This window comes from Salmo salar, chromosome 10 (genome assembly GCF_965601325.2).
Source record: "Salmo salar chromosome 10, fSalSal1, whole genome shotgun sequence".
NCBI lineage: Eukaryota > Metazoa > Chordata > Actinopteri > Salmoniformes > Salmonidae > Salmo > Salmo salar.
The window spans coordinates 127,172,501-127,190,351 of NC_138300.1; the positions used below are offsets into that span (position 1 = coordinate 127,172,501).

At 42.5% G+C, this 17,851-nt stretch overlaps 1 protein-coding gene across 1 annotated transcript in view; it reads left to right on the forward strand.

Annotated features, from left to right (window-relative positions):
• The window catches only part of vwf (von Willebrand factor), a 156,892-nt gene that overhangs the window by 52,116 nt on the left and 86,925 nt on the right, over positions 1 to 17,851 (forward strand). The window contains exons 25-28 of the mRNA XM_045688600.2: positions 90 to 246; positions 1,775 to 1,939; positions 15,246 to 15,381; positions 15,640 to 15,949. Coding sequence (XP_045544556.2) covers positions 90 to 246; positions 1,775 to 1,939; positions 15,246 to 15,381; positions 15,640 to 15,949 — 768 coding nt within the window. The remainder of the gene's footprint in view (positions 1 to 89; positions 247 to 1,774; positions 1,940 to 15,245; positions 15,382 to 15,639; positions 15,950 to 17,851) is intronic.

Genomic DNA, 17,851 nt, shown 5'->3' on the forward strand with positions numbered 1-17,851 from the left:
TATATATTACACTTTGTGTGTGTGTGTGTGTGTGTGTGTGTGTGTGTGTGTGTGTGTGTGTGTGTGTGTGTGTGTGTGTGTGTGTGTAGGTGGACCCAGAGCCCTATGTAGAGATGTGTGTGGAGGCGGCGTGCTCCTGTCCATCCGTCGGAGACTGTATGTGTTTCTGTGATATCATCGCTGCATACTCCCAGGCCTGCTCCGAGGTGGGCGTGGCTGTCAGCTGGAGGTCTAATGAGTTGTGCCGTAAGTCACAGGTCACACCCACACAGCATGGATACCATAGTTACTCACTGAAAACTGGCAGAAATCATTGGCCGTGTCCGAAATCTGGCTTGCCAACAACCTACTTAAAATGCATACTACATACTATTCAGAACGTACTGGAATGCAGTGAGCAACACATATCAATGTACTAGGCTCATACTACTGAGAATGTATCATCTAATCCTCAATTGGGTTGATTCCCACAATTCATTCACCCCTACGGTGATTATCAGCTGTCAAACACACAGTGGGTTTCGAAAAACTGTTATCTTCCTACATTTTAGTCATTTAGCAGACACTCTTATCCAGACAATTTAGGTTTATTTGCCTCACTCAAGGGCACAACAACAGAATGTTCCTTCTAGTCAGCTCTGGGAATTCAAACCTGAATTCTACTAGATGAACATCCCAAATGATCTATGAGCATTTAAATCTTACTAGATAAAACATACCACATTTAAAACATACCTCATTTAAAGCATACCTCATTTAAAGCATACCTCATTTAAAACATACCTCATTTAAAGCATACCTCATTTAAAGCATACTACATTTAAAACATACCTCATTTAAAGCATACTACATTTAAAGCATACTACATTTAAAACATACTACATTTAAAACATACCTCATTTAAAACATACCTCATTTAAAGCATACCTCATTTAAAACATACCACATTTAAAACATACTACATTTAAAGCATACTACATTTAAAGCATACTACATTTAAAACATACTACATTTAAAACATACCTCATTTAAAGCATACTACATTTAAAACATACTACAATTAAAACATACTACATTTAAAACATACTACATTTAAAACATACTACATTTAAAACATACCACATTTAAAACATACTACAATTAAAACGTACTACATTTGGCCTCCTGAGTGGCGCAGTGGTCTAAGGCAGTGGTCCCATCGGGCACCATCGGGCACTGTGGTGGGCCGGACGCAGTGCACGCTGACAAGGGCGCCAGGTGCACGGTTTTTCCTCTGACACATTGGTGCGGCTGGCTTCTGGGTTAAGTGGGCATTGTGTCAAGAAGCAGTGCGGCTTGGTTGGGTTGTGTTTTGGGCGACGCACTGCTCTCGACCTTCGCCTCTCCCGAGTCCGTACCTGAGTTGCAGCGATGAGACAAAACTGTAGCTACCAATTGGATACCACGAAATAGGGTAAAAAAAAAACAGACACAACATTTAAAACATATTACGTTTAAAGTATACTACATAAAAAAATACTAAATTTAAAGCATAATACATTTAAAGCATAATACATTTAAAGCATAATACATTTAAAGCATACTACATTTAAAGCATAATACATTTTTTATATGTCATATACTATAGAACTTTATTTTTTCCAGAAAAACGCAAGTATATGTATTCAGAGACGGCCACTTTCTATAGCCTTCCGTCTTCAAATAAAGTTGTTTCATGTATAGTGTGTGTGTGTGTGTTTGTGTGTGCGTGTGTGTGTGTGTGTGTGTGTGTTAGCTCTGAGCTGCGAGGAGCTGAACACTGCAGCGGAGGGTTTGGGGGAGCTATGCCAGTGGAGGTACAACACATGTGGCTCTGCCTGTCCAATCACCTGTCAGCACTCACAGCCCCTCCCCTGCCCATTCACCTGTATCGAGGGCTGCCACGCTACCTGCCCCCCAGGTAAGACATACACACATACACACTTACAAACATACATGAGGGGTAAAAAAGATCATAAATGCACCAAAGCGGAGAATGAATGGCTTCTATTCACCTGTATCGAGGGCTGCCACTCTACTTGTCCCCCAGGTAAGACACACATGTAGATGAGGGATAATAAAGGTCATGAATTAACCGAAGATAATTAATGCCTTACTATCACCTTGGTGAACATTTCTTTTGTTTATGTTTTAGTTTTTTTGCGTCAACGTATATACGGGTAAACGCGTGGTGTGGTTATTAAATAGAAATATTTTTTTTATTGTTACACAAAAGCCATTTTGTTTAATTTTTTTTTTTTTTATGTATTAAAAAATGGACAAGTTCATCTAATCCAATCAGAACAGTCTAGACCTGGATGACCAGGGCCTTGTTTCTAATCCATTCAGCCACAGTCTAGAACTGGATAACCAGGGCCTTGTTTCTAATCCATTCAGCCACAGTCTAGAGCTGGATGACCAGGGCCTTGTTTCTAATCCATTCAGCCACAGTCTAGACCTGGATGACCAGGGCCTTGTTTCTAATCCATTCAGCCACAGTCTAGAACTGGATGACCAGGGCCTTGTTTCTAATCCATTCAGCCACAGTCTAGAGCTGGATGACCAGGGCCTTGTTTCTAATCCATTCAGCCACAGTCTAGAACTGGATGACCAGGGCCTTGTTTCTAATCCATTCAGCCACAGTCTAGAACTGGATGACCAGGGCCTTGTTTCTAATCCATTCAGCCACAGTCTAGAGCTGGATGACCAGGGCCTTGTTTCTAATCCATTCAGCCACAGTCTAGACCTGGATGACCAGGGCCTTGTTTCTAATCCATTCAGCCACAGTCTAGAGCTGGATGACCAGGGCCTTGTTTCTCTCGGATCAGCTTTCTCCATTCAAATCTGACGCTAGGACATGTGAGGCGTCTGTTTCTCAAACTAGACACTCTAATGTACTTGTCCTCTTGCTCAGTTCTGCACCGGGGCCTCCCACTCCTCTTTCTATTCTGGTTAGAGCCAGTTTGCAATGTTCTGTGAAGGGAGTAGTACACAGCGTTGTACCAGATCTTCAGTTTCTTGGCAATTTCTCGTATGGAATAGCCTTCATTTCTCAGAACAAGAATAGACTAACGAGTTTCAGAAGAAAGTGCTTTGTTTCTGGCCATTTTGAGCCTGTAATCGAACCCACAAATGCTGATGCTCCAGATACTCAACTAGTCTAAAGAAGGCCAGTTTTATTGCTTCTTTAATCAGAACAACAGTATTCTGCTGTGCTAACATAATTACAAAAGGGTTTTATTAATGATCAATTAGCCTTTTAAAATGATAATCTTGGATTAGCTAACACATTGTGCCATTGGAACACAGGAGTGATGGTTGATGATAATGGGCCTCTGTACGCCTATGTACTGTAGATATTCCATTAAAAGCCGTTTCCAGCTACAATAGTCATTTACAACATTAACAATGTTGTCGTGTCTTTGGCTATGCTGGATTAAGTGATATGACATGCTATTCTATAAAATCCTTTCTCTGTAATTAATATTACCTGATTAAGCTAATCATGTAAATGTAATTAACTAGAAAGTCGGGGCACCACGAAAGAGTGTATATAGAGCTGTTATCTTCCGAATAAACTTTTAAAGACCTAGTAATATTGTACATCAATAGGAGTCAATATTAATCGTCACCTTATTTCAGTCTCATCTGAACGTTATAAACTCTTGGTTATCTTCCCGAACCCTGGCTAACAAGTTGAATCAGCAATACAAACTTTGGTTTAATTATTTATTTACTAAATACCTAAATAATCACACAGAATTACATATTCACAGAATGCAAATTATGTCATACAGAAAACGTCCCTGGTGGACGGAGCCGACATGACGGCTGGTTACACAAAGGAAAGGGGGTTGGGTTTGAGGGAAAGAGCGGGAAGACTGAGGAACAAAGGGAGACGCTATGCTATCGTAAATACAGTATCTTTATGCATTCTAAATTACCATCCATTTGGAAAAGGAAAATGCAACAATATTTACTCTGAGCTGCATTTTGGTAGGTTGGTCGTAGATGCTGGCCGTGTTGCCCAACAGAGATCTTCCTGTCCTCGGAAGAATGTCTCTGGTGGTAAATTGGATACATTGTAGTATCGTCGTTGTGTGTTAGACTGGATCCGTCATCCGTCCTCTCCTAGCCCACGTTTACAGCGGCTGCTGCTAACTCAACGGCTAGGAGGTATCACTTCTGTAGTGAATAAGAGTTCAAAGTTCATACCATTCGCAACCAAAGCTCACGCTGAGGTTGGCTTAGTTCTGTAGTTGACATGTTAGTCCTTTTAACGTGGAACTGTTGTCCTCACAACAGCTTAATATCTGAATCCTTCTGACATCGGACCGTCGCCCTAATGTACCCGGAACAGCTTATTATCTAAATCCTTCTGACATCGTACCGTCGCCCTAATGTACCTGGAACAGCAAGTTATTTGCCCTTTTAATGCAGAGGCTGCAGGCTTCGTGTACTCAGAACAGCAAGTTACATTTTCGTAAAGGGCTTTATATAGGAAGGGAGAGAAGGGAGTGTTTTATAGTTTGTAACCAATGTCTCTTCACATGGCCACTGAGTTGGGCATAGTTCACTCATGAAAACCCAATTCTCTCATTTGGAAGCTAAAATTACATTTCATCTTTTCACAAATAGTTTCATATTTAAACATTTAAATTGCACAACAATTCCATGTGAATCTGATTACTGTAATGTGTAGACTTTCCACGATACAGTTTATGTCATCCTGTCATCAGTCATAATGTCTCAGATGACAACCGAACAGTCATCATATTCATTAAGTACCAACACATATTTTCAACTGGTTCTATTACCGAAATATGGTTCCTTTCCCCCCACCGTTTGATGTTCCCAGACTCTCTATGATTAACAAAGGCTATTCAGGAGTCCTTCAGTAGAGTCAAGAGAGAGAGGGAAGGGAGAAAGGTATTTATGGGGGGGTCATAAACCTTACCCACAGGCCAACGTTATGACAATGTCTACACTGATTTTCTGATCAATTTGATGTCATTTTAATGGACAAAAAATGTGCTTTTCTTTCAAAAACAAGGACATTTCTAAGTTCTTCCCCAAACATCTGAACGTGAGTGTATGTGGGAACGTACAGTTGAAGTGGGAAGTTTACATCCGGATTGGTGGAGTGTGCTAAAGCAGTGAATAAAACAAACTTAGGGAGGAGGCTTCTAATGTTAACATGCATGAAACCAAGGTTTTTACGGTTGCAGAAGTCAACAAATGAGAGCCTGGGGGATGGGAGTGGAGCTAGACACTGCAGGGCCTGGATTAACCTCTACATCACCAGAGGAACAGAGGCGGAGTAGGATGATGGTACGACTAAAGGCTATAAGAACTGGACATCTAGCACGTTCAGAACAGAGACTAAAAGGAGCAGATTTCTGGGCATGGTAGATTATTTTCAAGGCATAATGTACAGACAAAGGTATAGTCGGATGTGAATACAGTGTGGGTAAACCTGTGCATATAGTGATAATGAAAGAGATATTGTTTCTAGAAATAGCATTTAACCTCTCTGGGGTACATGGGACGCTACCGTCCCACCTGTGGTACACACTATTCAACAGCCAGTGAAATAGCAAGGCGGCAAATTCAAAACAACAAAAATCTCATAATTGAAATTTCTCAAACATACAACTATTATATCCCATTTTAAAGGTACACTTCTCGTTAATCCAACCACATTGTCCGATTTCAAAAAGGCTTTACGGCGAAAGCATAGCATTAGATTATGTTAGGACACCACCTAGACAACAAAAACCACACAGCCATTTTCCAAGGAAGGAGAGGCGTCACAAAAAACAGAAATACAGCTAAAATTAAGCACTAACCTTTGATGATCATCAGATGGCACTCATAGGACTTCATGTTACACAATACATGAATGTTTTGCTCGATAAAGTTAATATTTGTATCCAAAAACCCCATTTTACATTGGCCCGTAATGTTCAGAAATGTTTTTCCTTCAAAAACTTCCAGTGAATGAGCATATCAATTTATAGAAATACTCATCATAGACGTTGATAAAATATTAAACTGTTATTCAAAGAATTATAGATAAACATCTCCTTAATGCAACTGCTGTGACAGATATTTAAAAAAGCTTCATGGGGAAAGCACACTTTGCAATAATCTGAGTACAGCGCTCAGACAACAACATCAGGCAATACAGATACCCGCCATTTTGGAGTCATCTGAAATCATAAATAGCATTAAAAATATTCAGTTACCTTTGATATATTCATCAGAATGCACTCCCAGGAATCCCAGGTCCACAACAAATGTTTTTTTGTTTGATAAAGTCCATAATTTATGTCCAAAATACCTCCTTGTTGTTAGCGCGTTCAGTAAGCTACTCCAAATGTAGGAAGCACGCCGAAAATTTCACGACGAAAAGTAAAAAAAGGTTCTATTTACATTCGTAGAAACATGTCAAATGATGTATAGCATCAATCTTTAGGGCCTTTTAAACATAAATCTTCAATAATTTTCCAACCGGACGATTCCAATGTCTTCAAAAATGTAATGGAACACAGCTACCTCTCACGTGAATGCGCGTCACTGAGCTCATGTCCCTTTCTGAGTCAACAACTTCCAACTTCCTTTGTTCGCTCTCTGTTCACTGTAAAAGCCTGAAACAAGGTTCTAAAGACTGTTGACATCTAGTGGAAGCCTTAGGAAGTGCAAAATGAACCCTAAGTCACTGTGTGTTAGATAGGCAATCACTTGAAAAAACTACACGCCTCAGATTTCCCACTTCCTGGTTGGATTTCTCTCAGGTTTTTGCCTGCCATATGAGTTCTGTTATACTCACAGACATCATTCAAACGGTTCTAGAAACTTCAGAGTGTTTTCTATCCAAATCTACTAATACTATGCATATCCTACCTTCTTGGCCGGAGTAGCAGGCAGTTTAATTTGGGCACGCTTTTCATCCAGAATTCCGAATGCTGCCCCCTACCCTAGTGAAGTTAAACCAGGTGATGTCACTGCGTGTGTGGGAGGTGGAACTAAATTGTTAGCCGAGGTGTTTTGAGCAGTGCTAGAGGCTCTACAGTGAAATAAAACAATAGTTACAAACCAAAACAGCAATGGACAAGGCATGGTGACGTTAGTGAGAGGCATGCGTAGCCGGGTGATCATAAGAGTCCAGTGCGTGGCTTCAGGCAGCTAGCGGCGGGCTAGCAGGCTAACAGAAAGGCCTTAGATGGGCGACGTGACGGAGGAAAGCCTGTTGTGGCCTCCTCGTGCAGTTACATCAGCAGACGGATCAGCAGGGCTCCGTGTGGTAAACCAGGCCAATTAGCAAAATATGTATATTGGTCAAAGAAATATGTCCGAAGGGCCTCTTAAGCCAGCAGTCCAATGTGCTTTAGATAGCTAGCAGGCCGCGGATTAGCGGCTGTGCATTCAGGGGACATTAGCTGCTATAATTCTAGGTGGAAAAAAAATATATATATAATAATAAAAAATAGGTTCAGAGCTTGCGATAGGAATCTGGAGATATGGAGAAGAATAAGTCCGACTAGCTCTGGTTTGAGTCGCGCTGTACAGACTGGCGAGAGTTGTCCTGGATAAAGGTAGCTGATGACCGCTAGCAAAGGATAGCTGACTGCTAGCTAGTAGCTTCGGAATGTATTCGATGGGCCTCGTAAGCTAACAGTCCGTTGTGCTCTAGACAGCAAGCATTCAGGGGACATTAGCTGCGAAGGTCGGAAGGTGAGAAGGTTCAGAGCTTGTGATAGGAATCCGGGGATATGGAGAGAAAAATAGGTTTGGTATGCTCTGGTTGAATCGCGTTGTACAAACTGGCGAGAGCTTTCCGAGCTAAAGGTTAGCTGATGACCGTTAGCTGGCTAGCTTATGTTGGAGATTCCAGTAATAGAGGTAGAGAAAAATACTTTAGAGAAAAAGCAGGTCCACACCACATTGGGTGAGGCAGGTTGCAGGAGAGTATTTTGAAGTAAGGGGTTTGAAAAACATAAAAAGATATGCGAAGGAAAAGATCTAAAAATATATATACACGGGCCACGACAAGACGAGGATAAAAGACGTCTGACTGCTACGCCATCTTGGATTGTACCATCTGGGTAGGGGCTGAGTGGTATCTTAGGGTTGGAGGAAAGGGAGACAGAAAAGGAAACAAAGTAGTGATCAGAGACCTGGAGAGGGGGGGGGGGTTGCAGTGAGATTAGTAGGAGAGCAGAGACCTGGAGGGGGGTTACAGTGAGATTAGTAGGAGAACAGACCTGGAGGGGGGTTACAGTGAGATTAGTAGGAGAACAGAGACCTGGAGGGGGGTTACAGTGAGATTAGTAGGAGAACAGAGACCTGGAGGGGGGTTACAGTGAGATTAGTAGGAGAACAGAGACCTGGAGGGGGGTTACAGTGAGATTAGTAGGAGAACAGACCTGGAGGGGGGTTACAGTGAGATTAGTAGGAGAACAGAGACCTGGAGGGGGGTTACAGTGAGATTAGTAGGAGAACAGACCTGGAGGGGGGTTACAGTGAGATTAGTAGGAGAACAGAGACCTGGAGGGGGGTTACAGTGAGATTAGTAGGAGAACAGAGACCTGGAGGGGGGTTACAGTGAGATTAGTAGGAGAACAGAGTCCTGGAGGGGGGTTACAGTGAGATTAGTAGGAGAACAGAGACCTGGAGGGGGGTTACAGTGAGATTAGTAGGAAAACAGACCTGGAGGGGGGTTACAGTGAGATTAGTAGGAGAACAGAGATCTGGAGGGGGGTTACAGTGAGATTAGTAGGAGAACAGAGACCTGGAGGGGGGTTACAGTGAGATTAGTAGGAGAACAGAGACCTGGAGGGGGGTTACAGTGAGATTAGTAGGAGAACAGAGACCTGGAGGGGGGTTACAGTGAGATTAGTAGGAGAACAGACCTGGAGGGGGGGTTACAGTGAGATTAGTAGGAGAACAGAGACCTGGAGGGGGGTTACAGTGAGATTAGTAGGAGAACAGAGACCTGGAGGGGGGTTACAGTGAGATTAGTAGGAGAACAGAGACCTGGAGGGGGTTACAGTGAGATTAGTAGAACAGACCTGGAGGGGGGTTACAGTGAGATTAGTAGGAGAACAGAGACCTGGAGGGGGGGTTACAGTGAGATTAGTAGGAGAACAGACACCTGGAGGGGGGTTACAGTGAGATTAGTAGGAGAACAGAGACCTGGAGGGGGGTTACAGTGAGATTAGTAGGAGAACAGACCTGGAGGGGGGTTACAGTGAGATTAGTAGGAGAACAGAGACCTGGAGGGGGTTACAGTGAGATTAGTAGGAGAACAGAGACCTGGAGGGGGGTTACAGTGAGATTAGTAGAACAGAGACCTGGAGGGGGGTTACAGAGAGATTAGTACGAGAACAGACCTGGAGGGGGGTTACAGTGAGATTAGTAGGAGAACAGAGACCTGGAGGGGGGTTACAGTGAGATTAGTAGGAGAACAGAGACCTGGAGGGGGGTTACTGTGAGATTAGTAGGAAAACAGCCTCTAGTATAGATGAGGTCAAGCTTATTGCCTGACTTGTGAGTGGTAGGGGACTGGGAAAGGGTGAGGTCAAAAGAGGTAAGTAGGGGAAATATAGAGTTGGAAATAAATGAATTGAAGTCAGACGTCGGAGGTTGAAGTCGCCAAGTACGAAGACCGTTAAGCCATCATCAAGGTGTAAAGCACATTTGAAACTCTAAGGGCACCTGCTGGATGATAGATGACAACAATTTTACGCTTGTGTGGACAAATAACAGTGACAGCATGGAATTTAAATAAAGAGATGGACATGTGAGAGAGGGGAAAAAAAATCTAAAATCTCCAGTTAGGAGATATGAGTAGCCTTTTGCCACCACCGCAATGACCAGATGCTCTTGGACTATGAGAGAAAACTTAGTCAGATGAAGAGAGAACAGCTGGAGAAGCAATGTTCTCTGGGGTGATCCATATGTCTCTGTCAGGGCCAATTAGTTAAGTGACTGGAGGGCAGCATAGGCTGTGATGAACTTGGAGGTCTTGACCACAGATCGGCAGTTCCAAACGCTGCCAGACACCAGGAATTCCACCTGGGTTGTGCGTGCAGGGTACACTACATTAGAAGGGTTGCAGCCAAGGGGTGGGGAGCGTCTGTAAAGCCTACAGGGAGAGGAGCGAACGGGTATAGAAAACACACACATAGTTGACAAAGCAACAAAATAGCAAATTGTAAATAACTAGGTAAGACACTCAAGGGAGAGAGTGGTGTGGAGCCTCTCTTTCCTTCCTTGAACAACTTGGCAGAACAACTTGGCAGAACAACTCGGAATAACCATCTTAGTTTCGACGACGGTCTTAGTTTTGTAACCTAGACTGAGGTTACAAAAAGCAAAAAGCCACAAATTGCCCTGCCCCTTGATCCTGGTTGATGTATCATTCACAGGAGGCTGCTGAGGGGAGAACGGCTCTTAATAATGGCCGGAACGAAGCACCATGTGTTTGATGTATTTGATACCATTCCAATTATTCCGCTCCAGTCATTAAGATGAGCCCATCCTCCCCAATGAAGCTGCCACCAACCTCCTGTTGCGTCAACAATCATATGCAAGTTATGAGCAGTCAGCCGTTCACACACCAAGTAGGCTACTGGGAAGACAGACAGGCAGCACTTAAAGTAGCTAGCAAAAAGACAGCACTAGAACACAACAGATAAAGACAAACAATTATACTAGAGATATCAGGGGCCTCATTTATCAATGTTGCCTAGAAACTATTCTAAAATACTACTTACGAACAGGATATATAATGTTCATTCCTACGAGCGTCATACACAGAGGAGATAACCATTGATAAATACGATCCTTCTCAGCCTTGGTGCTCGGGCACGACCTTGGCTGTTGGCTTTTCGAAACACCCCTAATTAACCATATATGGTCAAAATCATCGCTTTAAAGCCATTGGGGAATATACAACGCTGTACAATGAAATAGCTACTACGCGGGGAGTGAGGGGGCAGAGATTGAAGCAGAGGTGCTAGTGACTGAAACAGAGGTGCTAGTGACTGAAACAGAGGTCAAACCACAACTGACAGAGCCATATTATAATGTTTGGTTGTATTTTTGTGCGATTGTCTGAAACAGAGGTGCTAGTGACTGACAACCAAACATTATTATGTGGCTCGCTCAGTTGTGGTTTGACCTGTAAAAATACAATCAAACATTATTATGTGGCTCGCTCAGTTGTGGTTTGACCTGTAAAAATAAAGACATAGCTACAAAGTGAGGACCATTAGGACATTTCAAGTTGTTTTAGTGATGGCAAATATACTTCAAAGTTTAGGTTACACTCACCAATAAGCCATCCATCCAGCCAGCTCCCTCCTGTAGGTGAACAGGCCAACATTGCTGTTCTGCAGAATGAACGAGTCATGTGTTCCACCTGGCCACCTAGCTACCACATTGAGTAGCGTCTGTTCTGTATCACATACAACCTGCACATTAAGAGTGGAAGCTTTCTCTTTTCAAATAGTTCACACATTTTCAACATTCATGTATATTTTCACAATTCCTGACATTTAATCCTAGTAAAAATTCCCTGTTTTAGGTCAGTTAGAATCACCGCTTTATTTTAAAAATGTGAAATGTCAGAACAATAGTTGAGAGAATGATTTATTTCAGCTTTTATTTCTTTCATCACATTCTCAGTGGGTCAGAAGTTGACATACACTCAATTAGTATTTGGTAGCATTGCCATTAAATTGATTAACTTCTCTGGGGTATGTGGGATGCTACCGTCCCACTCGCCAACAGCCAGAGAAATTGCAGAGCGCCAAATTCTAAACAAAAAAAATCTCATAATTCAAATTTCTCACACATACAAGTATTATACACCATTTTAAAGATAAACTGCTCGTTAATCCAACCACAGTGTCCGATTTCAAAAAGGCTTCATGGCAAAAGCATAGCATTAGATTATGTTAGGACAGCAACTGAGTAACTGAGTCAGTTTGTAGGCCCCCTTTTGTCGCACATGCTTTTTCAGTTCTGTCCTCAAATTTTCCATAGGATTGAGGTCAGGGCTTTGTGATGGCCACTCCAATACCTTGACTTGGTTGTCCTTAAGCCATTTTGCCACAACTTTGAAAGTATGCTTGGGGTCATTTTCCATTTGGAAGACCCATTTGCGATCAAGCTTTAACTTCCTCACTGAAGTGTTGAGATTTTGCTTCAATATATATCTACATAATTTTCCTGCCTCATGATGCCATCTATTTTGTGAAGTGCACCAGTCCCTCCTGCAGCAAAGCACCCCCACAACATGATGCTGCCACCCCCGTGCTTCATGGTTGGGATGGTGTTCTTTGGCTTGCAAGCTTCACCCTTTTTCCTCCAAACATAATGATGGGCATTATGGCCAAACAGTTCTATTTTTGTTTCATCAGACCATAGGACATTTCTCCAAAAAGTATGATCATTGTCCCCATGTGCTGTTGCAAACCATAGTCTGGTTTGTCTATGGCGGTTTTGGAGCAGTGGCTTCTTCCTTGCTGATAGGACTTTAGGTTATGTCGATATAGGACTCGTTTTACTGTGGAAATAGATACTTTTATACCTTTTTCCTCCAGCATCTTCACAAGGTCCTTTGCTGTTGTTCTGGGATTGATTTGCACTTTTTGCACCAAAGTACATTCCTCTCTAGGAGACAGAACGCATCCTTCCTCAGCGGTATGACAACTGAGTGGTCCCATGGTGTTTATACTTGCGTACTATTGTTTGTACATATGAACGTGGTACCTTCAGGCATTTGGAAATTGCTCCCAAGGATGAACCAGACTTGTGGAGGTCTACAATTTTTTTTCTGAAGTCTTGGCTGATTTCTTTGGATTTTCCCATGATGTCAAGCAAAGAGCCACTTAGTTTGAAGGTACGCTTTGAAATACATCCACAGGTACATCTCCAATTGACTCAAATTATGTCAATTAGCCTATTAGAAGCTTCTAAAGCCATGACATAATTTTCTGGAATTTTCCAAGCTGTTTAAAGGCACAGTCAACTTAGTGTATGTAAACTTCTGACCCACTGGAATTGTGATACAGTGAATTATAAGTGAAATAATCTGTCTGTAAACAATTGTTGGAAAAATGACTTGTGTCATGTACAAAGTAGATGTCCTAACTGACTTGCCAATACTATAGTTAACTATAGTAAACGCCGTTCCGCCTGCGGAACCCTAGCCAACAGCCAATGGCATCGCACGGCGCGAAATACAAAACCAACTAAAATACCACAATTCAATTTTCTCAAACAATCAACTATTTTAAACCATTTTAAAGATAAGACTCTCGTTAATCTAACCACATTGTCCGATTTCAAAAAGGCTTTACAGCGAAAGCAAAACATTAGATTATCTTAGGAGAGTACATAGACACAAATAATCACACAGCCATTTTCCAAGCAAGCATATATGTCACATAAACCCAAACCACAGCTTAATGCAACACTAACCTTTGATGATCTTCATCAGATGACACTCCTAGGACATTATGTTATACAATACATGCATGTTTTGTTCAATCAAGTTCATATTTATATCAAAAAACAGTTTTTTACATTAGCATGTGATGTTCAGAACTAGCATACCCATCGAAAACTTCCGGTGAATTTACTAAATTACTCATGATAAACGTTCACAAAATACATCAATTATTTTAAGAATTATAGATACATAACTCCTTTATGCAATCGCTATGTCCGATTTTAAAATAGCTTTTCGGCGAAAGCACATTTTGCAATATTCTGAGTACATAGCTCGGCCATCACAGGCTAGCTAATTTGACACCCACCAAGTTTGGGACAACCTAAACTCAGAATTACTATTAGAAAAATGTGATTACCTTTGCTGTTCTTCGTCAGAATGCACTCCCAGGACTTCTACTTCAACAACAAATGTTGTTTTGGTTTTTGTTCGTGCGTTCAGGTCACTATCCGAAGGGTGACGCGCGAGCGCATTTCGTGACAAAAAGATTCAAAATATTCCATTACCGTACTTAGAAGCATGACAAACGCTGTTTAAAATCAATTTTTATGCTATTTTTCTCGTAAAATAGCGATAATATTCCAACCGGGCAACGTTGTATTCATTCAAAGACTGAAAGAAAAAAATGGAGTAGTCTCGTGGACGCGCATGTCAGTGTCACTGTCCCCAGGCTGACCACTCACAAATTCTGCTGCTGTTCTTTGCCCAGAGACAGCAGACACCCCATTACACTTTCTGGCGCCTTCTGAGAGCCAATGGAAGAGTTAGAACGTGTCACATTACAGCACAGATGCTGTAATGTCGATAGAGATGCAACAGAAGGACAACAAATTGTCAGACAGGGCACTTCCTGCATGGAATCTTCTCAGGTTTTGGCCTGCCTTATGAGTTCTGTTATACTCACAGACACCATTCAAACAGTTTTAGAAACTTTAGAGTGTTTTCTATCCAAATCTACTAATTATATGCATATTCTAGTTTCTGGGCAGGAGTAGTAACCAGATTAAATCGGGTACATTTTTTATCCAGCCGTGAAAATACTGCCCCCTATCCCAAAGAAGTTAACAAGAAATTTGTGGAGTGGTTGAAAAACGAGTTTTAATGACTCCAACCTAAGTGTATGTAAACTTCCGACTTCAACTCTGTGTGAACTGGTGAACAGCTTGTGAACTGGTGAATGTGCTTGTGAACTGGTGAATGTGCTTGTGAACTGGAGAATGTGCTTGTGAACTGGTGAATGTGCTTGTGACCTGGTGAATGTGCTTGTGAACTGGAGAATGTGCTTGTGAACTGGTGAATGTGCTTGTGACCTGGGGAATGTGCTTGTGAACTGGTGAATGTGCTTGTGAACTGGTGAATGTGCTTGTGAACTGGTGAATGTGCTTATGAACTGGTGAATGTGCTTGTGAACGCCTAAGAACAACTCGTGTCTCCATTGACAGTCCATGTTAATTCAAGACGGTTTCTTAGGCGCTCAGTAGCTAGGTTAGTTCATTTAGTCCCAATGTCATCCCTCAATTTTGAGCCAGATTTTAATTGGACCTTCTTGCTTTGTCTCTCAGCTCGTTCACAGCCATGTGGAAGCTACCTATGTTGTTGATATTTAGTCCTAGATACACACACATACACTGATAAACACACACATACACATGTATACACACACTGTGCAGGCAGCAGTAACCCCTCCGCCTCTGCCTTGAAGGTCAGATATTGGATGAGGTTTCCATGCAGTGTGTTGAACCCGCCCAATGCCACATATGTTACCATGACGGAGAGAGGATCTCCCATGGTAACAAGGTCATCCTGAACCATGACGACCCCCAGCATTGTCAGATATGGTAACACACACACACCACATACATTGTATATGTCTGGAACAATGTCTTGAACTATTAATCTAATTGTGTGTGTGTGTGTGTGTGTGTGTGTGTGTGTGTGTGTGTGTGTGTGTGTGTGTGTGTGTGTGTGTGTGTGTGTGTGTGTGTGTGTGTGTGTGTGTGTGTGTGTGTGTGTGTGTGTGTGTGTGTGTGTGTGTGTGTGTGTGTGTGTGTGTGTGTGTGCGTGCGTGCGTGTGTGTGTGTGTGTGTGTGTTCCAGCCACTGTGAAAACAACACTCTGAGCTGTGAGGTTTGTGCTCCTCTGGACACCGTAACTTCGTACACTACCCTTGCTGGTCTGACCACACCCACCGCCCAGCCTGTCTCGACAGTGATGCCGGAGGGGTCATGTGACCGGGCCATGGACCTGGCCTTCCTATTAGATGGCTCGGCAGCGCTCAGCGAGGAGGACTTCCTGTCCGTCAAACAGTTCATCCTATCAGTGGTGGACAGGTTCAGGATGGGCTCTGCCCACACCAGGGCTACGGTCCTGCTGTATCACTCTGGAGTCAAGACCTACGACATGCAGGTACACACACCCACACACACCAGGGCTACACACACCCACACACACCAGGGCTACGGTACTGCTGTATCACTCTGGAGTCAAGACCTACGACATGCAGGTACACACACCCACACACACCAGGGCTACACACACCCACACACACCAGGGCTACGGTACTGCGGTATCACTCTGGAGTTAAGACTAGAGCTCTTCAAGTGTCAGGGTAGGATCCGGGTCGAGTCTAAATTCTGTAGTTGACCATTAGATCCGGGTAGGGTCCAGTTTGGTGGACTCGGATCTCTTGTGGGTGTAACAGACAGACCCTGAATTAAATTGAAGAGTTTAGTTCATAAACAACATCAATCCAAATTTAACATATTTACATTTTGTTATCTTAAATTATTGTCAGACAAAATTGCATATCAGCCTGCTTTAATTTGTTTTGCGCAATTTATTCCTCTGAAATGGTATGCAGAAGCGCACACAGCCACGTAGAACTACTGACTGAGTACTGACCTCTATAGCATCTCAGGAAATGTCGGCTACTTGTCATTTTACCCGCCAAAAAGTGTGTATTATAATTTATTCAGATAAAATGACAGAGCCAATAATTTGTTTGCTTGTCTAACTGATTTGGTTGAATTCACTATTTGTCAAGTCAGTGAGGCAAGATGAAGTCGCCATATGCCAGTGTAACGGGGCTAGATAGATAGATATTTTTCCTGCAAGGGAACTTCACCCTGCTGGCTGGCCGGTGTCTCTGATATTTGATGAGGAGATGCAGTATGCTGGATGGAACAACGGGAGCAGCATCCATAGTTAGTCTCCTTGCCTATAGCCTACTAATAATTATTATTTTGGAAGCACAACTGTGGATACGGAAGGGGATATATATTTAATTTTTATTTTGTTTGTCTTATTTATTCAATTTATACATTTGTGACCGACTGCCTTGATGTATTACAATTTGAAATGGTGTTTTTTTTTTTTACATTGGATAAAAGCAGAGACACAGAGCTACAATGACGTAAATGTAAAATGGTATATCATACACTGCATTTGAGGAACAATGGGAAAGTAATTCTGCTTTGAAAGTTGCTAAATTTGAGAAATTGGCCTTTGAATGTTTTGGTACAAACTGCTCTTTGTCTACAACCATTCAGCATCGTTCACACAGTCTTAATTAGCCCGACCCATCTCTTTAAGGCTGATCCGAGCGTTCTGTACTAACAGTAGTCAAGCACACAAGCTAACTGGCTAACTTGCTAGCTATTTCCAGACACAAATGAGAGAACAGCTCACTGAACATTACTCGCCCTAGCAGAGCTTGTTAGGCTGTTATGTTACTGTGCTATCAGATTGATTGTAAATTCAGAGCGTTTCGCTCTCGGAGCGTTGAGAGTGCACGCTGGACGCTCTGACTGATGAGGAGGGTTGATCCGAGCATTCTGACCTCAGAACAGCAGTCAATCACCCAAGCTAACTGGCTAACATTGGCTAGCTTGCTAGCTACAGTACTTCCAGACACAACTGAGAACCCCACTCTGACCATTTTACTTTACCGAGCAGAGCTGGTTGGGCTGTTTTCATGTTATCCAGAGCATTGGTGACTGTAACTGTGCTGCTGGCAACAATTTAATTACGCTTTATTGCCAATGTTTACTGACACCGGCCATATTCATCGGGTGTTGGGCATTCGTAAGTTCATCAGTTATTCTGCACTCTGGCACATTCAGATGAGAGTGCTCTGAAATCGTGTTCCAGACTGAATTTACGAATGCACCCGAAATGGTTACTTGCATATTGGAGTCTTTTGTTAACTTCTATGGGCTAGGTGGGACGTGACCGTCCCACCTGCGGGACACACTATTCAACAGCCAGTGAAATAGCATGGCGCGAAATACAAAACAGCAGAAATCTCAT